At 51.5% G+C, this 24,244-nt stretch overlaps 1 protein-coding gene across 3 annotated transcripts in view; it reads left to right on the top strand.

The window, feature by feature from the left end:
- Positions 1-134: 134 nt before the first annotated feature.
- Positions 135-24,244, top strand: part of ITGA11 (integrin subunit alpha 11) — a 45,693-nt gene continuing 21,583 nt past the window's right edge. For 2 of the 3 annotated variants that reach the window (XR_011003579.1, XM_068203500.1), the window contains exons 1-9: positions 6,989-7,328; positions 11,423-11,534; positions 17,854-17,963; positions 19,049-19,140; positions 19,410-19,524; positions 20,696-20,823; positions 21,388-21,536; positions 22,477-22,621; positions 23,630-23,795. Coding sequence is in view for 2 of the 3 variants with exons in the window: in XM_068203500.1 (XP_068059601.1) it covers positions 7,277-7,328; positions 11,423-11,534; positions 17,854-17,963; positions 19,049-19,140; positions 19,410-19,524; positions 20,696-20,823; positions 21,388-21,536; positions 22,477-22,621; positions 23,630-23,795 (1,069 nt within the window). In the remaining variant the exon portion in view is untranslated. Of the gene's footprint in view, positions 826-6,988; positions 7,329-11,422; positions 11,535-17,853; positions 17,964-19,048; positions 19,141-19,409; positions 19,525-20,695; positions 20,824-21,387; positions 21,537-22,476; positions 22,622-23,629; positions 23,796-24,244 lie in introns of those variants that run through there. The other variant, XM_068203501.1, reaches the window with a different exon arrangement.

The raw sequence follows: 24,244 nt of genomic DNA on the forward strand, positions 1-24,244 counted from the left end.
CTGCCACCTGTGGCTGTGTCAACTTGCAGGCCCCAAATCCGGGAATTTCCTCCAATATTTAAAAATCTTTGGGATGACGAATACTGGGGATAAATATTTAGGAAAAAAAATAAGCATTTAATTTCCTTGTTTCTAGGGAATGAAACCAGGATACAGCCCAGGCCTGGAATCCTCCAGGATTAATTTTTTTGGTTTAATTTTTTTTTTTTTTAATTTATTTTTTCCTCCATTTAATTTTATTTATTTCAAACAACTCCAGGCCAATTCCAAAGGCATTCCCAATCCTCCTGGAAGAAAAGCACAGCCCCAAACCCAAAGATTTTCCTTTTATAAGGAGATTATTCCACCAAGAATCCGACGGAAGATGAGTTTTATTCTGAGCTTCCCTGTAAAAAAAGCAATGGATCTGATTACAAGACGAGGAAAAATCCCAAATATTCCTTGAAAATCAACTATTTTTAAGGATAAACCACGTGAGCTGAGCTGGAAAGTGTGGGAAAGGTTAATGCAATTAGCAGGGAATTAATGACATCAGCCACTGCTAAATCCTGACCCACCCAGCCGTGACCTTTTCCCAAAAATCCTCTGTTTTCCCGGGATCCAAAGGATCCAAGAGGATGCTTGGAATGAAGCAGAGCTCAGAACAGAGAATATCCAGGCCTGGAAAAGCTGGAGGAGGAGAATCCCGGTTTTCCAAAGCCTTGGAGCAGCTCCATGTCCCAGCTGCCTTATCCCAGAGGGGGAATTAATTATCCCAAGGAACTGCTTGGAAAAACTCGGAAAACTTGGAGAAAACTGGGAGCTGAGCTGGGATAGCTGGGAAAGGTAGGATGGGAAGGGAAGGCTGGGAAGGTGCCTGGAGCTGGGAGGATCTCGGGAATGTGGTGATGGACGGATCCCGATTTTCCACACTGGGGGAAATCCCAGCATCTCCCAAATCCCAAAAGCAGCTTGGGAGGAGCCCAGAAATTTTGGGAAAGCTGGAAAGCCGGGGGAGCCCCTCATCCGAGCTGGGAGGAGTGGGAATGCTGGAAATGGGGTGGGAATTTGGGAATTTGCAGCACTGCCAAGGATGGGACAATTCCCTTCCCAGAGGGAATTCCTCTGGCATGGCCAGGAAAACAGCTCAGGCTCCACCAGGACAGCCCTGCAATCCCAAATCCCGGCTTTGGGAATACTGAGGAGGGCAGGGAAACATCCCAGGGATTTTGCGCCTCAGGTTTGGCTCGGAATGTTTGGTGGGATCCCATCCCAGCTTCCAGCCAGATTTGTTTTCCTGGAGAACATCCGTGATCCTGCTGTGATCCCGGGGAAGGGAGATGCTCAGCACCTGGAAAGAATTCCGAGGGTTCTGATCTCCTGCTGGCGCCGAGCAGGATCCAGGCGCTGTGTCCCGGCCTCCTCCAGCCGGAGCAGCTTCTCCATCGGCACCGGAGATTCCAGCTTTTCCATCAGCATTCCTGAATTCCCAGCGGCACCAGAGATCCCTGAATTCCCACCAGCATCCCTGAATTCCAGCAATACCAATGATCCCCGAATTCCCATCAGGACCAGAGATTCCTGAATTCCCAGCAGGAGCAGAGACCCCTGAATTCCCAGCAGGAGCAGAGATCTGGATTGGTGCCGGTGCCCTCTGGAATGTGTCACCCGCAGCCCAGGAGGATTCCCACGGGAAGGCCAACGGGAATTGCTCCTGCGGGACTGGAGCCAGGCGCCCCATTCCCAGAGTCGTGCAGCAGAATCCCGGCTGGAATTCCCGACCCGCGGCGTGTCCCGGGAATGGGAAGAGCGGATCCCGCTGGATGCGGCCTCGTGCAGCGGAGAATTCCTGGATCCGGGAGCGCCTCGGGCTCCCTCTCCTGGCGCTGCCGGGAGGGAATCGCTGCGGAAATCTTGGATTGGGAATCTCACCGGGAGCACGGGTGTGGTCACTGCGGGGACCCGGGACATCCCTTGGGATGAGCGGAATTCCACAGAAACTCAGGATCAGGGATCTGAGCCGCGGTAAGGAATGAAACCATTCCCAAAATTTCCCGTTTTCCCCCCTCGCAGCATCCGCAGCCTGCCATGGATCATTTTCCATCTTTCCTCATCCCACGTCTGGGATTATCCCAGAATTTTGTTTCCTGGCACTGCCAGGCTGGATGTGAGCAATTAAAAAAAAATCCTCGGGAAAATTCCCACCTGGCTGGCTGGGAATGCGGGAAGAGCAGAGCGGGACTGGGGATCCCAATCTTTCCATCGGATTGGTGATCCCAACCTTTCCATTGGATTGGTGATCCCAACCTTTCATGGAGATCCGTTATCCCCACAATCCCGACCCCCCCAGGGACAGGTGAAACAATTCCAGCTTTTCCAGCTCTTCCTCAGTGCCACCATTCCCTCTGAAATGAAGGATGGATGATCCTCCTTGGCAAAACCTGATCCTTAGGAAAAGCCCCCGGAGCTGCTGCCGTGGCCCTTCCAGGGATTCCGACTCCGGGACATTCCGGAGCCGCGTGGCTGAATCCCGGCACGTCCCTGGCTCTGCCCACAATTACAGAGAAACGGGAAAACCATGGATACAACACCCGGAGAGTCCTGGAATATCTGCAGCCGCCAATTATCCGGAGGCTGCTGTTTGGATTCCAGAGTGGATAATTTATGGAGAAGTCCAGGGCCGGGCACTCGTCCCTTTGGATGGAAGTTCCTCTGGAATAACAATACCTGGCGCTGGGAGTGCACAGATAACCCAAATCCCGGGATTTGAAAGGGAGATGATTCCATTTGTTCCACCGGGAGCGGGAACAAACGGCTCTGTCTGCTCTGCCGCCGGCAGCTGGTTCCCATTATCCCTGGAAAAGATCCCGATTTTTCACTGGGAGGGGAATTTGGAGCCGCCTTGACTCATTCCAAGTATGAAGTGAATGTGGAGCACAAATGAAAATTCCAAGGGGAGAAGGGATCGGAGACAAGGCAGCTCCTCCCAGTGGGAGCTGAAATTCCCAATCCCAAGTGGTACCCTCAGCTTCAAACTGCTGGAGATCACCAGGATTGGGAAGTCCTGGGAAGTGTGGATTTGGGGGAGAAGCTCTTCCCAATGGAAAGTCACTTCCAAAGGAACAGGAGAGGGAAGTGGGAGCTGTAATTCCCAAATCCAAGTGGTGCCCTCAGATTCCAATCCTCTGGAGATCACCAGGATTTGGAATTCCTAGGGATGGAAGCTGTGGGTGAAGTGTGGATTCCGTAGGATGGGAAAAGCTTGGGAGAGGATGACGGAAAGGGAGCAAGGCAAGGGATCCAGGGAAGAGACTTTGGAAGAAAAAAAAAGAGAGATTTGGGGAATTTGAGTGTCCAGGAACAGGTTGGATGAGGCTTGGAGGCACCTGGGATAGTGGGAATTGTCCCTGCCCATGGAATGGGATGGGTTTAAGGTTCCTTCCCACCCAAACCATTCCAGGATTCCATCATTTTTGTGTATCGATATTTAGTGCCTATCGCAGCTTCCTTATTTCCCACCCGTTCGGATTTATTTGGAAGTGGAAAAGCAGCGGGATGGAGGAAGAGGAAGCTGTGGGATCCTGGGAAACCTCAGCAGGAGAGGATTAAATAAGGGATTTGTGGGAAAATCCAAGGAGATTACAAAAATCCCATGGAATCCAGCTGGACTCAGGTGGGAATCTCCCTGTGTGGGTGGCTCTGCTCCGTCCCCATTCCCAAATCCAACATTTTCCAAACCTTTTCCCAACCTTTTCCCAGCATCCTTCATGGACTGAGAGTTATGGTGACCCCCTGGAATTATCTGGCAAAATTCATCTCTTCTTCCAATGCCAATGGATAAAGCTCAGGGAATCAGAGGGGAAAGTTGGAAAAAATTTTGGGATAAATCCTGCGCCAACATCCAGGTTTATGGGGGATATTCCCAATCCAACAGTGTTTGGATCCCATGGAGTCCCTGAGCTGTGGGTGCTTCCAGAAAATTCCCAGAGTTTTCATATCCCGTAATTCATCTCCTGTAGGGAGCGGCGTCCCTGGAATGGGGATGAGGGCAGCACGGAGTGTCCCAGCAGGAATCCCACCTGAACCTCTGGAATTCCATGGGGGGCTCTTTTCCCACCCCTCCTCATCCTGGGGTTTCCCAGGCTCCTGCATGGATATGGAATTCCATGAGAAGGGAATTTACTGCTGCCCCAATCCCGTCTGCCTGGGAAAAACTGGATTTGGACACTGCGGGATCCGGTGGCAGCTCGGAAAACAGCCGGAGGGGAGCATGGAAAAGGCTCCTGGCAGGAATCCTGTTGGAAGCCAGCCCAGGGAATGGAAGGAGCGTTTTCCATGCCTGGATCCGATGTTTGATGGATGAGTTTGGCACTTGGCTCCAACGGGAATTGTAAAGGCAAACCTGACACCTTTGGCTCGGCTCCTGGTTTTCCCCTCACTCCAGGAGTGTTCCTAAATTTCCCTGGGATGACAGGGAGGGGACCAGGACCCCCCAGTGCCTCCCACTGGGCCAAGGATTCCCACAATTCCCAGGAATGGGAGCAGGGCTTGGAAAGGGCCATGATGGGAGCCCCCACCCAAAGCTCCTCGTTCCCGCCAGAATTCCCAAGATTTCCATCCGCCATCTGCCAGTCCCACCCCATTTTCTGGGAGCCATCCTGGAATTCTGGGGGCTGATCCCAGAGATCACCACAGCGTTTTGGGGCAGATCCCAGGATCCATCCCAGCATTTGGGGGAAGATCCCAGGATCCATCCCAGAATTTAGTGGGCTCTGAAACCAGGATCCACCCCACAATTTTTAGGAAGTTGATCCCAGGATCTGTCCCAGAATTTGGGAGGCTGATCCCTGGATTCACCCCAGGATTTTGGGCAGTAAATCCCAAGATCCATCCCAACATTTTAGGGGAGCTACATCCAGAATCCTTCCCAGAATTTTGGGGAGCAGATCCCAGAACTCACCCCAGAATTTTGGGGAGCAGACCCCAGGATCCATCCCAGCATTTTTGGAGGATACTCCTAGGATCCATCCCAGTATCTGGTGGGGGGCAATCCCTGTTTTCCTTTGTGGAAGAGGCTGGAATTCTTCTTCCCTGTTTTCCTGGCTCTGGGAAGATCTGATGCTGTGGGAGAGGCTGGAATTCTGCTTCCAACTTTTTTTTTTGGAGCAATTCTCTGGACCTCTGAGCTCAGTGGAGCCGCTGGATCGGGAATGACAGATCCACGTGCTCCGGCTTGGAGCTGCTCCCGGGTATCCAGAGGGACAAATCCCAATCCCAAATCCAGCTCTGGAGTGGGGTTTGCTGTTCCTGAGCATCCATCTTTCCCTGGGAAGCGGGAAAAGCCTCTGGAGCGGGATAAAATCCCTGCATACCCCCCCTCCCCACCCACCAGCTCCTCCTGCGCTGAAATCTGGGAATTTGGGAATTTGTTGTCATTCCCAGCCTGTGTTTACATTCCTGGTTTCCAGCCTGGCTCTTCCCAAACTCCCGAGGCAGCCGCATCCAAGGCCAGACGCCTCCCACAGGTCGGGATCAAGGAGCTGCTGCAGGAACAGCTGGAGCCTGGAAAAATCCGGAAAACCTCCTGGGATGATCCCAAAAAATAGGGAAGGAGGGTTGGGAATGCGGAGAGATGGAAGCACAAAATCCTGTGGCATCTGGAGGATCTGGGATTTGGATCCAGGGATTTGTGGGTGCCATGCCTGCCCATGGAGAGGGATTGGAATGGGATGAGCTCTCCATTCCATGATTCCATGAGGAAGTCCTGCTATCCAGAGGTTTTTCCAGACAAATAAAAGCTTTTCCTGGATCCAGGGGTCAGCTGGGAGCACACGGCCAGAGCAGCCTCCTCCTTCTCCAGGGTTTTTGAGGAGTCATCCAAGGATTTTAATCTGGGAAAAACACGGGATCTTCCCTTTGGGAATGGTTGATGTCATTCCCAAATCTCATCCAGCTGAACTCACTCCCTGGGATGAAACATTCCCTGTTTTCTCCTCCCCTCTCCTAGTTTTTCCCCTTTATTTTCTCCCAGTTTTCCCTCCTCTCTCTCCCAGATTCTCCCCTGTCTCTCCCAGGTTTTCCCCCTCTTTCTTCTCAGTTTTCCCCTTATTTTCTTCCCAGCTCCCCCTCGCTTTTCTCCCCAGGTTTTTATCCCCTCTTCTCCCAGTTTTTCTCTCTCCAGTCTTTTCCCGGCGGAGGTGACCCCTGGGCTGGGCTGTCACCGAGCCGGGGCTCACGCCCCAGCGGAGGCGCCACCCGCGGCCAAAGGGGTCCCCTTGAAACCCGGATCCCGGGGGCATCCCACCAGGAGAGGCCCGGGATTCCAGGCCGGAATTCCCGGCTGGCACAGCCCTGATTCCAGGCTGGAATTCCCGATGGGCACAGCTCATTCCAGGCTGCAATTCCCGGCCGGCACAGCCGATTCCAGGCTGGAATTCCTGGCTGGCACAGCCGATTCCAGATCAGAATTCACGGCTGCCACAGCTGATTCCAGGTGGGAATTCCCGATGGGCACAGCTCATTCCAGGCTGCAATTCCCAGTCTGGCACAGCCGATTCCAAGTTGGAATTCCTGGCTGGCACAGCCCCGATTCCAGGCTGGAATTCCCGGCTGGCACAGCTGATTCCAGGCTGGAATTCCCGGCTGTCCCCATTCCAGGTTGGAATTCCAGTCTGGCACAGCCCTGATTCCAGGCTGGAATTCCCGATGGGCACAGCTCATTCCAGGCTGGAATTCCTGGCTGGCACAGCCCCGATTCCAGGCTGGAATTCCCGGCTGGCACAGCTGATTCCAGGTTGGAATTCCAGTCTGGCACAGCCCTGATTCCAGGCTGGAATTCCCGATGGGCACAGCACATTCCAGGCTGGAATTCCTGGCTGGCACAGCCCCGATTCCAGGCCGGAATTCCCGGCTGGCACAGCTGATTCCAGGTCGCAAGTCCCGGCTGGAATTTGCTCCCTAATGGGTGGCACGGCCTGGAGGTGGCTGTCCCCATTCCTATCCTTTCCTGCTGCACCTCATCCCAGGATTCCAGGTGGGAATTCCCGGCTGGCACAGCTGATTCCAGGCTGGAATTCCCACCTGAAATCCGCTCCCTAAAGGGTGTCCCGGCTGGAAAGGGCCGTCCCCATTCCCATCCTTTCCCTCCTCCCCGTTCCCCTGGTCCCTCCCACTCCCTCCCAGCGCTCTCCCGCTGTCAGGGAGCCGGGAAAAGTTTGGGATAAGGGTCGGGATCTGGGATCGGAGCTCCCAGTCCCGCCGATGCTCGGGAGAGGGGATTGGGGCAGCCGGCGATTCCATGGATATTCCCAGCGGGATTCTCCTGGCCTGCTCCCTCTGCCTCCTGCCCGGTGAGTGCCCATCCCAATCTCCCCCAAAAAACCGGGAATGGCTTGGAAAAATTGCTGAAGAAACCTTCACGCGGCTACTGGAAAAGTTTTGCCGGGAGCGGGAGGCTCCTGGGAAGGGATGGAGATCCTGGAATTCCCGGGAAGCTCCCGATCCCTCCTCGGCCTTGGAGCGGGATTAATCGGGATAATCCCAAAGGATCGGATACTGGGGGGAAGGAAAGCTCCGTTTTCCCGAAATACAGCTTTTCTGAGGTTTGTCCCGTTGGAAAAGAGGGAATGTTCGGGGTTAAATTTAGGAGAGGCTTTAGGCGGAGTTTAATTCCAGAAGCTGATCCTGCGGCTTCTCCCGTTCTGCTCCGGGGGGCTGGGATGGATTTTTCAGCTTTTTCCCGGGGTTTTCCCATGGGAAAAGCGACTCCCCATTCCTGCTTTAATCCCATCTGGAATCCACCCGCGCCGGGAGCCGCCGAAGTGGGGGGGGAAACGGGGAAAAAAAAAAAAAAAACGGGGAAAAAATGGGGGAAAAAGCGCTTTTCCCCACTGCCAGGAGCTCGGCCACCGGCTCGCGCCTCCTCCAGCTGCAAACATTCCCAAACTTCCTGCTGGAAAACGCGCCAGGCTGCTCGGAGTTTTTATGGGATTGGCGCTTTTTGGGATTTTTTCCCTTTCTGCCGGGGGATCCTTTCAAGGGAGCCGCGGCCGAGCTGCTTTTCCTGGAATAATTGGATCCATGTGTGGATGGAGGGATGCATGGAGCGATGGATGTGGCTCTGAAATAGGATGTTGGAAAAATCCTGGCAGTTGCCAGATTCCCGGGAAATTCCCCCATGGACACGGTGCTGGTCCGTAAAGGGGTGGAGGGGATCATGGAAGGGGGATTTGGGAATTCTGCCCTGGGATGTGTGGAAATGATCCCTGAATTTACTCCCTGTGATGAAATATTCCCTGCTTTTCCCTCCTCTCTCTCATTTTTTTTTCCCCATCCATGGATTTTCCCACAGGGATTTTCATCCTGGGGAGTTTCTGCCCCTGGATGTTTCTGGATCCAAGGATTTTGTGGGAATTCTGGAAGCACAAGGTCCCGCTGTAGCAAAGCCCTCCAGAGGCGCTTTTGGGAAACAATTTTGTGGGAAAGCAGGAATGTTCCAGGATGACTGAGCTTCTGTTCATCCCCAGCATTCCCGGCCTTCCCATGCAAATCCCGGGATTTTTCTTAACAGCCAGTGACAGACTCTGGGAGCTGGCAGCATTCCCTTGGATTCCCAGGAATTCAAGCCCACCCTGCTGCTTCCCAGAGGTTTTTTCCCAAATTTCTTTATCCTTTAGAAAGTTTTCCTTGTTCAGCTCAATATTCCCTCTCCAGGAATTCCATCCCGAGCTCCAGCATTGCCAGAAGCCAGGAAAAAAAACTGGATTTTCCTTGAAAACCCGGGATATTCTTCCAGGGAATCAGAAAACTTTGGGGCAACGGCAGCAAAATCCAGCCTCAAATGTTCATGGAAGGAGAACCAGGGTTGGGAATCATGGGAAAGCTTCCAGGCACTTCCCAAAGTTCCTTTTCCAGCTGGGAATCCCAAAGGATTCAGGCAGGGCAATTTTCCCCCTTTTCTTCCCCCCGTGCCCCCCCCCCCCCCTTTTTTTTTCCTTTTTTCCCCTCATTCCACCCCCCCCACCCAGATTTCCCAATTTTTTCCCAGTTTTCCCCTTTCTCCCCCCATTTTCCCCTCTTTTTTTCCCCCAGTTTTCCCCCATCTCTCCCAGCTTTTCCCCCCTTCTCTCTCCCAGTTTCCCCCCCCTTTTTCCCCCATTTTTCTGGTGCTGGCGCCTTTGGAATCATCTCCATCCCAGAAATTTTCCTTCCAGGACTTCTTTCTATCCTGATTTTTACCCTGGCAGGAAGGGGGAATTATATTCCCATACTTCTTTCCCAAAGATTTGCTTCTTTCCAAAATTTTTCCTGACAAGAATCAAAAGTTTGGATGCTCCAGAAGCTCCAAGGAAAAGGAGGAATTTGAGGCTTCCTGCCCTTGGAATTCCAAGGAAAACCTGAAGCTTTTGGTCACTTCTTTGGGATAGTGGTGTCATTCCCAGCAGGAAAATCTCTCTGGCTCCAAAATTTCCTGGAAAACTCTCCTAAAATTCCCATTTCAGACGGAGCCAGTTGGAATACTCCCAATATTTGTTTTATTCCTTTCTTTTTGTTGTAGTTTTGAGGTTCCATCCATTGCTTAGAATCTTCTCTCCCAGATTTTTTGCTTCCCTGGGATTGGGATGCTCCAGCAGGAGCCACTCCCAGCGCTCCTCCCTGTTTTCCCAGAGATTTCCCACTTCATGGAATATTTCTGTTCATTTCTTTCTGTTCCTTTTCCCAAGTTTTATCCTAAACCATGGAATGAGATTCTCCAATTTATCCCGGTGTTCCCATTCCCAAAAATCCTCAGCCTGGGGTTCTGCAGTGCAAAATCCAGGAAAATGAAGAGGAAAATCCATCCCATCCTCTCCAATACTTCCTCTGCATCCAAGACGCTTCTGGATCTTGGAATTTCTTGCTGGGAATCCAAAATTCCCTCTGATTCCAGGGTGCTCTCCATGCCCTTCCCCCTTTTCCTTTCCCATCGTTCCATGTCCAATCCCAGCTTCCCTCTCTCCCGAGGTTTTCATTTCTTTGGGATGTGAAATGAGGTCAACGCTCCACAAAACATCTTGGCTCTCATCCCTGTCTCCCGTTTTTTTGGTTTTTTTAATCCCAGGTTTTTTTGTCCCAGCTTTCTAGAATTTCTTTCTGGATCATTTGGAAGCTCCTTCTCCTCAGAATCCATGGTGGATTCCTCCATTCCCTGCTCCAGGAGCAGATTTGTTCCTAGGATTCCAAACATTCCCTTTTTCTCTGACATTCCTGTCTATCCAAACATTCCCATCCTGGATTTTTCCACCTGGGAAGCGGCAGTGCCAAGTTTTCCTGCTGACAGCTCCTTCATATCCCGGGAAATCCCAAACTGAGCCTCCTCTCCCCGTCCTGGAGGAGGATTCCAAGGTTTTTCTTGGAATGAAGCATCCAGCAGGATTCAGGGAATCCAGTCTGGGATATCCTGGTTATCTGTGTCCATCCTGCTGCTCTAGCCCAGAATTTGGGCCGTGTCCCTCTGTTCCCATGGGTAGCATCTCCAGCATTCCCAAGATTCCCACTCCTGGGGGGATTCCTGATTTCCCAATTTCCCGCCTGGATCTGGTTCCAGGCACAGGGAGGAGCTGCCAGAAAATTCCCCAGATTTTGCTCCAGGGACAGGAAATTTCTCTGGAATTTGTCCCCTGTGAGCACCAGAATCCTGGGATTGGGATGCCGTGGATCCTGCTCCTGCTGTTCTGTGGGAAGCAGCATTTTCCAGAGGGTTCGTAGGGAAAGGACCAATCCCAAAAATCGCCCTGTCCCAGCAGGAATTCCACCCTTAGGGAGATCCCCCTCTGGAGCTGCCTCTCCTCAGCTCCTGCTCCTACAGGGAATGGGAATCCCAGCTTTGGATCCTTGGGAAGATCCTTGGGAGTGGCCAGGATCCCTTTTCCATGGATCACATCCCGTGATCCCCATGGAAGTGGCCGAATCCATGGATTCCAGAGGGAGGAGCTCCTTTCTCCTTCCCATTCCCATCCTGGCTCCAGGGAATTCCCAGGATGAGCTGTCGAGGGCTGAATTCCAGGAATTCTGAGTCCTAAATGAGCTCCGAGCTCCATCCCAAGGGCTGGATATTCCCTGGGAGCTCCAGGATGGAGAGCAGAATTTTGGGAAGCTGCAGATGAGGCGGGGGGGCTGGTATGCTTTGGAATTCCCATCCTGGCTGGGATGGGAATGGGATCAACCCATCCCTGCTCCTGCAGCATCTTCAAAAATTTGGGAGCAGCTTTCCCGGGATGGGCGAGGTTGGAAGTGCCTCTGGAATCATCGAATCTAACCCCAAGTGGGACCACCCAGAGCGGAATGGGATTGGAATAATTCCATGGCTGGAACCTTTCTGAGATTTCGGAATTCTGAGTTCATCCATGTGGAATTGGTGTTTTCCAGCTTTTTGGCTGACAGATCCTTCCCCTTTTTTCCCCAGGATTCGGGAATTCCTTCAACATCGACACCAAGAGGCCCCAGATCATCGCAGGATCCAGGGAATCTTTTTTTGGATACACGGTGCAGCAGCACGACATCAGTGGCAAGAAATGGTGAGTGGGCTCTGGAAAACTGGGAATTCCAGTGGGATTTTTGGCGGGAATTACACCAAACCACCCCAAATCACCTCCAGAATTCCCAGGAATTGCTGGGCCAGGATGTGGTTGCTCCTGGAGGTGCAGAACAAAGGAAAGGTTTTCCTTAAAAAAAGAGGAATTTTGGGGGGGATAAGGGAATACTGGGAATTTGGGAAGGGTGGGTATGGAGGGGATGTCCTGGCTGGATCACGATTCCTTGGAGACCCTGGGGCTGGAATCCCATCTGGAATTTGGGTCCAGGCCATCCCGGCTTTTACAGTTTCCATGGAGGACCTGGGGCCTGGAGAATCGATCCATCGGGAATATCCATCAGGAATGTGGGATGAGCCTGGGATTGGCTCAGGTTTGGGATTTGGGGTGGGTTTATCTGATCCCAGGGGGATCCCAGGGATGAATCCCAGGGGATCCCACCCAGATGTTGGCAGAGACCTTTGGTGCATTCCAGGAGCACGTCCGGATGCTCCAAAGCCCATGGAATTCTCTGCAATTCAGGATCTGCCCCCCAGGTGGATGAATCCAGGCTTAATCCCATAATTAATGCAATGGATTCTCCTGGAATTCCGGAATCCAACCTTTTCCACTTTTGGAAAACCCTCCCATACCCTGAACCTGAGATTCCCATTCCATGGAATTTTGGGAAGTCGGGGTCTCTCCTTCCATGGCTCCCAGCCCCGTTTTCCACCAGGACTGGGAGTTTTTCCCATTGGAATTATGCATCCTATGGAAGGGCTGATGCCTTGGGATGAGAGTTGGGAGTTCAGTGTTTCCCAGGATTCTGAGGGAAATTGCTGGAAAATCCCAATTTTGGGAATATTCTCATCCCGGTTGTATCCACAGGAGCAGTTTTAGCTCCATCCCAGCCGAGGGGCTGCAATTCCCGTGATTTTTAGGATCTTTTATCCCGTTTTTCCATGCCACCACCACTGATGGGGTGGCCAAGGGCTGAATTCCCTGGAAACTGGGAATTTTTTCCTGCTTTCCCAGGCAGACCAAAGACCATCCCTGGCTTCTTTTCCCAATTTTTCCTGCCAACATCCGCAGGATCCACCTCTAGATTTTCCTCCTGTTGGTTCCTTTGCTTGGAAAAATGGAATTTTTCCAGTGGGATCCTATAGATGGACACGGACATAAAAACTCAGGACTGGAATCTGCAATTGAGCGGGAAAAATTCCAAGGAAAAATGTGGACACAGCTAAAAAATGGAGAAATCTGGGAGCAACCAGAAACCTCTGGAATAAAATCCATGGATGTGCAGAGGAAGCTGGACAACAATTCCAGGAACTGGAGAATTCCAGGTGCTGGATAAATCCAGGAGCTGGCAGGACACGGAAGGAAAGGGAATGTCCTGAGACCCCAATTCCTGCTGAGCATCTTCCAATCCCATCCCAAAGAATTCCACAAAATCCACTGGAATACAGCAGAGACTCTCTGGTTCTCTCAGAATCCCGGCCATGGATGTGCCGGTATCCAGCTGCCAAATTCCAAACGCGGAATCCGAGGATTTTGGCACCTTTCCTTCAGTCTGAGCCTTTTAATGCTGCTTTTGGCTGCCGGGAATTGTTTAGGAATGCATTCCAAGAATTTTGTGTTTATGTTTTTTTCCATATATATTTCTAAATGAATATTGGAGTGGCTCCAAGCAGGCTGGATTTTCCAGGTATTTTTGGAAGTCGGGAATTTTCCCCTATTCCAGACTTTTCAAGGAGCCACCTAGACTCTGGGAAGTGCATCCCAGAGAGCGGAAAATCCGTGAGGAAAAAAATTCAGGTTATTAAACTCTGGGGGAAAAAAATTCCACTTGGATATTTAAGACTGGAAAAGCTCATCCATGTGGGATTTGATTTTGCGCCGGCACTTTCCAGAGCAGTGAGGGGTTTGCAGACCTCCTTTTCCACACTTTTTCCATCTTTTCTGTGGAGCTGGAGGTGCCTTCACCAAGTGGGGATGGAAAAGATGACAACAGGTGCCTGGAATTCATCCAAAAACCTACCGGAGCTCCATGGAATGGCAGCTTCCCGCTCCTGGGGCAGGCAGGGAAAGGGGGACCTGGAATTATGGGATCGGAGCATTCCCAGTGTCCAAACTGGGGATTTTTGGGAAAAATGGGAACGCCCTGTGCTTCTGGGACAAAATGACCTGGGAGGAATTTTGGGATAAGTAGAAGGGATTCCTGGAAGGATGGAGGGGTTTTGGAAGGTTTAAATCCCAAATCCCAGCAGGTTGGACACGGTGGATGGATTTATTTGGGAATTATGAGCAGAATTCCCACAAGTGGGATGTGTATCCCTTAAAACCTGGAAGCTCTCATGGGAATGGGAGCTCCTGGATGCTTGGGGCAAACACAACCTGGAATCTCATGGAATTTTGGGAAGAATCTTCCTAGAGGTTGCAGAGTGGGGGGAAAAAAGGGGAAAAATTTCCTTCATCTTTCATCTCCCAAGTGTTTGTCCGGGGTGCTTCCTGTCATTCCAGGAGCTGTGGCTGGGAGCATTCCAGAGCTCCTTTTCCAAGGAATCCTGGCGAGGGACACCTGGAGCCCGATTCCTGGAATTTTTGGGATGCTGGATACTCCTGGGGAGCTTTCCCTATCCCAGCCTCATATCCCACTTATCCAAAAGGAAGTTCTGATCCCAAAACTCCTCCCTGGGAGCATCCCGAAGTTCCTTTTCCAAGGAATCCTGGAGAGGGGCACAGATGGGGACAGGCAGCAGTGACAAATCCGTGTCTGGACCCCAAATCCCAGAAAACAGCAGATAACGGGAGCAAAGGCAGCCCAAGGAACTCTGGAATACTGTGGGCAGCAGGAATGCCACATTCCCGTTTTCCCCCCATTTTTGGGATGTTAAGGAGGTGTTTCCAGGAGTGGCCTCTCTGTGGTTCTTAGTTCAGTTGGGATTTTCCACTGAGCCGTTCTGGGATCTGTATCCACAGGGTCCTGTGGGATCTCCAGCTTCCCTCTGGAGATTCCCAAGAAAACTGGGAATTTCCCAGGTGACTTTTCCCAATCTCCCACTTCCACCCTGAGCAAACCCTTCTCCCTCGGAAGCACTGTTGATTCCCACATTTTTTGCCACCCCATCCCTGGAATGTTCAATTCCAGCTCAGAGCAACCTCTGGAAGTGGGGCTGGAATGACCTAACCCATTCCATGATTTCCTTGAAAATGAGGCCAAAAAGAGGGAAAATCCCCCAAAAACAGGGAATAGGGTGGGCTGCTGCAGATCCTGCATCCCAGGGTGGGAGGGAGAGCCAGGAGCAGACATTATGGAATTCTCTGCACTTCCACCAGAATATTCCAAGTGCTCTGGTGGCGGCCAAGCCACGGGAGAATTCCAGCCAAGAAAACCTCTGGCAAGAGCTGGAAAACAGAAACCCCTGGAAGTGTTTTTCCAGATCAGCACAATTCTGGCTTTCAATCCAGCCAGAGGATTTTTCCCTCTTTTTTCTTTTCCCTCCTCCTTTTCCCTTCGGCCGGGCTCGGACTGGGAATGTCCAGGGTCAGGGTCTGGAGCTCAGGGGTGGAATGGGATGAGCTTTAAGGTTTTTCCCACCCAAACCATTCCAGAATTCCTGGATTTTGCTGGTTTGGAGCCTTTCCCAGCCCACAGGCATGGACACATCCCATTCCCAGCCTGGTTGGAAAACTGGGAATTAGGACCCAGCACTGGGCTCTGCTCAGTGAGCAATATCCTGGGGTATCCCTGCTTTTGCTGTCCTTATTTTTCAGGATGAAAGTTAAAAATCCATCCTCAGACAGCTCAGAGCAGTCAGAGCTTTTCCCACTTAATCCCTGTTGTTTTTTTCCCTTTGTTTTCTCTGGGAGCAGGGAATGGAGAGGGAGGCGAGGCAGGAATTGTTTGGTTCTGATTTTCTTTCAAAGCCTCATTTTTTGGCCAAGTTGTGATGCAGGAGCCGCTTCCCTCTTGAGAATCCAGGGGGAAATCGGGAGATTTGGGATGATCCCAGGATGTGTGGAGGGGGAAAGCTTTAAAAAATAAAGGAATGTCTCCCTTCTATAGCGGGATGCTCCAATTTTCTTGGGATGAGCTGGATTATTTGGATATTTTTGGGAATTAGGAATAACCCATCCCAAATCCCGGTTTGTTGGGTTTTTTTTGGAAGGAAAAATGCAGGATTTCTAGCCCAACTTTCCAATTAAAGGAAGAGTGGAGCAGCATCCCTAAAAACACCTTCCAAACAGCTGGAAAAGCCTTTTTCCTGAGCTGCCAAGTTTCCATGAGGATTTGACAGCTCCAGCTGATGAATCACTCCCATTTAACCAAAAAGGGAAAACAATTTCATTGTTTTTTGGGAGACAAGAATTCCGGCTTCAGGAGCTCTGCAGCCGCTCCACATTCATGGCAAAAGCTGGGAATGTTTGGGTTTCCTTTGGGTTTGCCTCGTCATCCCAAAGGGGTGATCCGACCCCAAACCCGCTGTTTTTTGGGGAATGTTGATTAATGGATGGTGTGATCATATTAATATGGGAATATTAATTAATGGAAAAGTCTCCAAGAGGATTCCCTGGAGGATGGGGGGGGCACATCAAGCTGGAGCTGCTCCCAGAAGTTCATGAAATTCCATGTATCTGAAATTCTTTGGGAATTGGGAATTACAACAGGAGATCCTCATTTTCCAGGGAGCCTCCACCTTTATTCCTCCGCATCCTCAAGGTTTTCCCATTTCTCTTCTGGATCTTCCACCTTTTCCCTCCTCTCCACAACCAAATGGACATGAGAGTGTGGGAGAGCCTCAGGAAAATGAGCAAATTCCAAAAAAATCCCAGATTTTCCTGGGTGTTGTTGAGGACAGCTCCAGCTGGAGATGATTTTCCTGTTGTGAATTCCCACGTTAAGCCGTAAGACAGGAAGTGTTTCCAGGAGAATCCTTGGATTCAGGAGCTTTTCCTTGGGTGAGCAATTCCGGCTTGGGATAAAAGAATGGGATGTTTGTCTTTGGAGCAGCAACATTTTTAAGGAATGACAATTCCTGGTCTAACAGGGAACATCTGTGCCGGTGGCTTTTCCAGATGCTGGGAAGGGCCCCGTGGAACAAAAGAGCTCCTGTTTATCTGGAGATCCAGACTGGGGCAGTTGCATCCATAGGATTTTTGGGAAGCTAAAAATTAATTTTTAAAAAACCCATTTATTTTGGGAGCAGGAGTTGCCATCAACTCGTGGTGCCAAGGATTTTTGGGATAGCCTGGAAAGAAGGGATGGATTCCTTAGGTCCCGCGCTCTTCCAGCTTTTGGGTTGCTGGGTTGGAATGCTGTGGTCAAGGAAAAGTGGGAAAAGTGTTTGGATGTCCCAAAAATATCCCAACTAGAAGCTGGTGTCCGTGCTGGGGAATGGGCTTTAGCAGCTCCCATCTTTCAGAGAGCAGGAAAATTCCCGATATCCGCTGGCAATCCCAATGTTCAACTCCTGATGCTCAGAACAATTCCAGTTTGGAGTAAATTCCTTTTTCCAGGGTTTTCCTGGGGAAAATTCCTTCTCTCCACTGGAGATCCCAATGTTCATCTCCCACTGCTCGTAACAACCCCAGCTTGGAGAAAATTCCCTTTTCCAGAGTTTTCCTTGGAAACATTCCTTCCCAATTTCCTCACCCACCACTGGAGATCCCAATGTTCAGCTCAGGGCTGTTCAGCTCAGGGCTCCAGGTTGGAGCAAATTCCCTTTTCCAGGATTTTCCGGGGGAAAATTCCTTGTGGATCCCAGTGGGATTTCCTGGAAGTGCTCCACCAGCTCCTTGTTATTCCTTCTGGTTTTGCTGGAATCCTGCATCCGTATCCATGTCCTGGAGATGTTCTAGGAATGAAGTGGGAGGTGTCTCCATATCCATGTCCTGGAGATCTTCTGGGAATGGGGAGGTGTCCCTGCCCATGGAGGGGGTTGGGATGAGATGATCTTTCAGGTCCCTTCCATCCCAAGCCATTCCATGACCCTATGGAAAGGCTCCTCCATAGGCAGAGAAGGGACAATCCATGGGTTTCTCAGCTGATTCTGAGGGGTTTGGTGCTTCCAGAAGGGTTTGGAGCCCTCCCTCCCTGCCAGGAATCCGTTCCTTGCAGCTGATGGGAATGAATTCCCTAATTCCAGGTGGCAGAGTCACATTCCCAGCTTTTTGCTGCTCCAGCAGGAAGAGAAGAAGCTTTCCTTCCACTGAGGTTGGGACCCTCTCCTGCCACTCCCAAATCTGGGAATTGTGGCTGGGGAATCCTTTTTCCAGGGGCATTCCTGTTGTCCCGGTGCTGACGGATCCGTGTTTTCCGCAGGCTGGTGGTGGGAGCTCCGTACGAATCCAACGGGCAGCAGAAGACCGGAGACGTCTACAAGTGTCCGGTGCTGAGTGATGGCCATGGAAACTGCACCAAGCTCAACCTGGGTATGGTGTTCCCGTCCCAGACATCCCAAATTATCCCTGAAAAATGGAATAGGGGGAAGGGATTCCCCCCTGGGAAGGTGGAATTCCCAGAGAAGCCCCTGGATCCCTGGAAGCATCCAAGGCCGGGTTGGATGGGGCTTGGAGCACCCTGGGATGGTGGAAGGTGGCACTGGATGGGAGTTAAATTGCTTCCATCCCAAATAATTCCATGATTCCCAGTTTGCTTCCCAAAGGGAGAGCTCTGGCCCATGGGGAGCTGCCTTTTCCACAGGAACAGTTGGGTCAGGATTTGAGACACAGCTCAGTGACCAATACCATTTAGGATTGACAGGGCTTTCCTGGGGGCTGTTCCCGATTTCTGGGCTGTGCCATGGGAAAAACAGGGATTCCCTGGGAATCCAGGATGAGGAGCTGAGCCCTCTGAGGGGTTTCCTGCTTTCCAGCTCCCAGCCTCATTCCCAAAAAAATTTTCCTTCCTTGGTTGTTCATCTAGGGAAAAACCCAAATCTCACCTTCCAAAAATTCCCAAAATCTGGAGTGAAGCCGGCAGAGATTCTCTCCAGCACACAATTCCCAATTGCTCTGGGGATTCCGGGGGGCATTCCAGACTTCCCGGGAATGTCCAGATTTCTCCGGATCAGCCACCGGCCTGGGAATCCAGGATAAGGAGCTGACCACTCTGAGGGATTTCCTCCTCTCCAGCTCCCAGCTTCATTCCCCAAAAAATTTTCCTTCCTTGGTTGTTCATGAAGGAAAAACCCCAATTTTTCCAATTTTTTTCTTACCTTCCAAAAATCCCCAAAACCTGGAGTGAAGACTCCTCTCCAGCACACAATTCCCTGTTGCTCCAGAGATTCCAAGGGGCATTCCGGATTTCCCGGGAATGTCCCTGATCCCAGCCTCTTTCGCAAAGATGGGTGACACTGTTTTTTTCCACCTTTTTTCTCACCTCCCAAAAATCCCCAAAACGTGGAGTTACACCGACAGAGATTCCTCTCTGGCACACAATTCCCGATTGCTGTGGAGATTCCAGGGGGCATTTGGGATTTCCCAGGAATGTCCCTAATCCCAGCCTCTTTCCCAAGGGCGGGTGACGCTGTCCAACGTGTCGGAGCGCAAGGACAACATGCGCCTGGGCCTGAGCCTGGCCACCAACCCCAGGGACAGCAGCTTCCTGGTGAGCAGCATTCCTGGGAATGTGGGCTGGGAATCTGGGAATGTGTGGCGGGACAGGAAGGTGCCAGGAGGTTCCTCTGGGTGGGTTTTTGTTTATGGAATGTAGGGAGGTTTGTAGGGATTTACTGGTAAAATAAAATGAAAGATAACAAAATGCAAAGCAATAAAATAAAATGAAATAAAATGAAAATAAGTAAAATGTAATTAAAATAAAACACATCCACGGAAAAGGGATCCCTTGAACCAAATCCTGCTTTTTTACCCCGCCAGGCCTGCAGCCCCCTGTGGTCCCACGAGTGCGGCAGCTCCTACTACACCACGGGAATGTGTTCCCGCGTCAACGCCAACTTCCGCTTCTCCCGAACCGTGGCTCCAGCTCTGCAGAGTGAGGACCGAGATCCTGGCTCCAGTCCCTGCTCCTATCCCAGCTCAAATCCATGTTAAAATCCCTGCTCCAATTCTTGTTTCGATCCCGGCTCCAATCCTTGTCCGATCCCCGCTCCAATCCCTGTTTCGATCCCAGCTCCAATCCCATTTTGGCTGCACCAAACAAAGCCCTCATTGACCAGGAGTTAAATATGTTGGAATTCGGGAGCCGGGATTTTATTTTGGAAGGTTTAAGTGAAGTTTCCTGCCTTTCCTGGAGCTGAGAAGGATTCCTAGAATCCTGTCCTGCTCCTGGGAGTTCCTCATCCCATGGGATGTGATTCCCAGGACATAAAGAAGGGCTTGTAAAAATGGGATTTTCAGGATCAAGGCAGTAAAGACATCATCAAATTCCCAGTGTCACTTCTCTTTGTTATGTTCCAGCCCTCTCTGCAAAGGATAATTGGGATTTTAGGGATTTCTAGGAAGTGTCTATTTAATGGGATGCAGGGTCGGCTCCTCTCCCTGATTCCCGGGATGGGGTGGAGATGGAGGCACACAGAGGATCCCAGTGACTCCAATCCATGGATTCTTTCATCCATACAAACCTATAGGGTGAAAGAGCAGCTGATAAATCTCTGAAATCCAGGATCATCAAGGAATGCTGTAAAACATCAGCAAGACTGAGATGATCCTGAGCAATTTTCCCCACTGGAAAAAATCCTTAAATCCTTCCTGCTCTGGCTGCGGAGCCGAGCCCTGGGGTCCCCTCCGGGGTTTTTGGCTGCCTCGGAGCCGAGAATTTCATGGGAAGGGAGGAAATGCCCGCCTTGTGTTCCATGGCAGGGCTGGGAATGACTCAGGGATCAGGAACGGCTCTGCGGGAGGAAAGGAGCCGGATCCTGCTCCTCTTTGAAGTGTGGAATGATATTAAATGGGATCAAATTCCAAAGCTGAATCCCAAATGATGCCACTGAGTGTTATTCCTAGGAAGTGATGCCATCTTTTCACAGTGGAGAGGATTCCTGTGGCTTCTCCCCACCTTGCTGGAGCCCAAAGTTCTTTCCCAAATTATTTAAATCAAATTTTTTTCCCCGAAAAATCCTAAGAGGAAGAACCTGGCTGGAAGTGAAGCCATAAATCTGCCCCTTTGCAGAAGGACTTTTAATAAATCCCAGGATTTTCCACAGGATGCCAGACCTACATGGACATCATCATCGTTCTGGATGGATCCAACAGCATTTATCCATGGGTTGAAGTCCAGCACTTCCTGATAAATATCCTGAAAAAGTTTTACATCGGTCCTGGACAGATCCAGGTGAGACTCTGAACTGTTTGTGTCATCCCAGGGCCATTCCCAATGTCCCTTTTCTGTCAAGCTGCTGGAATTTGTCAAAATATTGGGATTTTTAACTCGTCCCATGGGAAAAAACCGATCCCATTAATGTCCCTAAGTGAGCTATGGAGGGATCTGTCCCACATCCTGATGGGAGCAGGGAGGATGAAACCCCATGGAAAGGAGCTCTCCATGCTCTTGCTCCGAGCAATCATGGGCTCATTCAGGCAGGAATTTGAGCAGGAATATCTCAGATTTTCCCAAATTACCCAGTTTGGTCCCACTTGGAGATGCTGTGGGTTCAAACTGGGACAGTAGAGCGCAGCACATCTGGATCACCCCAAAACTTGGAAGCAGAGCTGGCGGGAAAGCCATAAAACTGGGAATTAATAATGATCCCATGGAGGGAAAACTGGGTAATGGAATTTCTAAAAAAATGAGCGACGGAATTTTACCCGTGTCTGGTGATCCCCGTGATTGACAGCACGCGTGGTGGACAGGGCCTCGTTCTGTTGGCCTTTTTGGTGCCATTCCCGTCGTTCCCAGGTGGGAGTTGTCCAGTATGGAGAGGATGTGGTCCATGAGTTCCACCTGAACGACTACAGGTCCGTGCAGGACGTGGTGGCAGCCGCCAGCCACATCGAGCAGCGAGGGGGCACCGAGACCAGGACCGCCTACGGCATCGAGTTCGCTCGGTAAAACCCCTCCCATTCCTGGTCCTGTTCCCAGGAAAACCTTCAAATCCACATTTTTCCCCCCTTCTTCCCTCTCCCTTGGTTTTTCCTGCTGCTCAAGAATGGGGGAATTGCCAGGGTTTGTAGGAAAGTGTGATTTGGGGGAAGCTTTGCGAGCGGCACTTCCCAAAATGGTTCCGTCCTCATTTGCAGCTGGGGCAGACTCTGGAATTGTGTCCTCTCCCTGGAAGCCCCCAGGGAGGAGCTCCCAGGCCCCAAATTCAGCCCCAGGACCTGGAGCTCTCCTGGAAATCCCTGTAGAGTCCCCAGGAGCTCAGGACAGCTCCACCTCCTCCCTCTCCAGCGACAAATCCTTGCTCCTGCACTTTTTCCAAGCAGTATTCCTGCTGGGAATCATGGAATTATAGGTTGGAAAAGAGGTCAAAGATCAAGTCCAGCACTGCCAAGGCCACCAGTGACCATGTCCTAAGTGTCACATCCAAGTGGTTTGGAAATCCCTGCAGGAATGGCGATTCCAACACTGCCCTGGGCAGCTCAGGAAAGTTTTAGATGGATCCTGGCCAGATCTGAGCCAGGTCTTGAATTATTTGTGTCACACCGAGTCCCCAGCCCTGCTCAGTGTCCCTTTTCCACAAATACACTGGAATTTGGGACCGTGCTTTGGGTGAAGAAATTTTCCCTCACAGGGAAAGGCCCCATAGGCCAAGGCCAGAATGCCGCTGGCCGACTCAAGATCCATTCCCTCACCCAATTTTGCTGAATTAATGCCTCTTTCCTGCAAAGATCGGGGAAATCCACCTCCCAAAGCATTTCCTGAGGGTTCCTGCACCTCCCCAAGGGGCAGCAGCCCCACAGACCCCTCGGGGCGGGCTCGGTGGGGCGGCGCAGCCACCACGGAGCCGGCGGGGCTGAGCAGCCCAGGGCATCTCTTCACTTGCAGCTCGGAAGCGTTTCGGAAAGGTGGCCGGAAAGGGGCAAAGAGAGTAATGATTGTCATCACAGATGGAGAGTCCCACGACAGCCCAGACCTGGAGAAGGTGATTGAGGACAGCGAGAGGGACAACGTCACCAGATACGCGGTGGCGGTGAGTGACGGGACTTTTGGGTTGTGAGAGTCCTGCAGGGCTTGGCGGTGCTCCAGGAATCCCAAAGCACCAGGACAGCCCATCTCCGCTGCTCCTGGAACACTCCTAGAGGTCCTGTCCATCCCCACTGCCCCTGGGGCATTCCATGAGGTCCTGTCCATCCCCACTGCTCCTGAAGCATTCCAAGAGGTTCTTGTGTGCTCCAGGAATCCCAAAGCACCAGGACAGCCCATCTCCGCTGCTCCTAGAACACTCCTAGAGGTTCTGTCCATCCTCACTGCCCCTGGGGCATTCCAAGAGATCCTGTCCATCCCCACTGCTCCTGGAACATTCCATGAGGTCCTGTCCATCCCCACTGCTCCTGGGGCATTCCAAGACATCCTTGTGTGCTCCAGGAATCCCAACACAGCAGGACAGCCCATCCCCACTGCTCCTGGAACATTCCATGAGGTCCTGTCCATCCCCACTGCTCCTGGGGCATTCCAAGACATCCTTGTGTGCTCCAGGAATCCCAACACAGCAGGACAGCCCATCTCCGCTGCTCCTGGAACATTCCAAGAGGTCCTGCCCATCCCCGCTGCTCCTGGGGCATTCCTAGAGCTCACTGTGGCTGGTGCTGCTTTTGGGATGCTCAGCTCAGGAGTCAGCTGCCGGAGCTGGTGCTGGGACCAGAGGCATGCAGGACCCCAAATTCCATGAGGAATGTCCAGCCGGGAGGAATTGCAGCAGTTCCTCTGTTTGTTCCCACAAAGTGGTGTCAGATCTGAGGATGGGGCTTCTCCCACATGGACACCCCAAAGAGTTTTGGGAAGAGTTTTTATCCATCCTGGGAAAACGGCCCAGAGGAGCTGCTGACCCCCATCCCTGGAAGTGTCCAAGGTTGGATAGGGCTTGGGATAGAGGAAGGTGTCCCTGCCCATGGAATGGGATGAGCTTTAAGATCCCTTCCAGCCCAAACCCTCCGGCAATTCTAATTCCATGGAAGTCTCGCATTTTATTCCCAACCAGGTCTTGGGTTATTACAACAGGAGAGGAATCAACCCCGAGGCCTTTCTGAACGAGATCAAATTCATTGCCAGCGACCCCGACGACAAACACTTCTTCAACGTCACCGACGAGGCGGCGCTCAAGGACATCGTGGATGCCCTGGGAGAAAGGATTTTCAGCCTGGAAGGTGAGGGATGCTCCTCCCTGGCACGTCCCAGGGCTGGGAATGTGCTGCTGATCCTTTTTTTTTCCCCGAATTTGGACGTGGCTTCCGCAACATCTGAGCCTAAAATCCTGCTTGGAGTGTCTTCAGATCTGAGGAAATGTTTTTATTTGGAGCGGGTGCTTCCCTCGCGTATCGGAGCAGAGATCCCCTTTCCAAAGGACACACCTCATTCCGGGCAGCGGAATTCTCGTGGCTTTGATTTTCCTTTTTATAGAAAACCTTGGAGATGTGGTATGGGGGGAATTTGGGCATCAGTGTCTTCCTCATCCATCAAATTCCAGGGTTGTAAACAGGAAAACCCACACGCAGGAGCTTCCTGGGGTGCCAGACATCAGGAGATAATGGGAATAATGTTGGGATTTCGGGTTTGTTGGCTGAAATGAAATATCAGGAAATATTTCTGTCTTAAA

This window comes from Anomalospiza imberbis, chromosome 13 (assembly GCF_031753505.1).
Source record: "Anomalospiza imberbis isolate Cuckoo-Finch-1a 21T00152 chromosome 13, ASM3175350v1, whole genome shotgun sequence".
NCBI lineage: Eukaryota > Metazoa > Chordata > Aves > Passeriformes > Viduidae > Anomalospiza > Anomalospiza imberbis.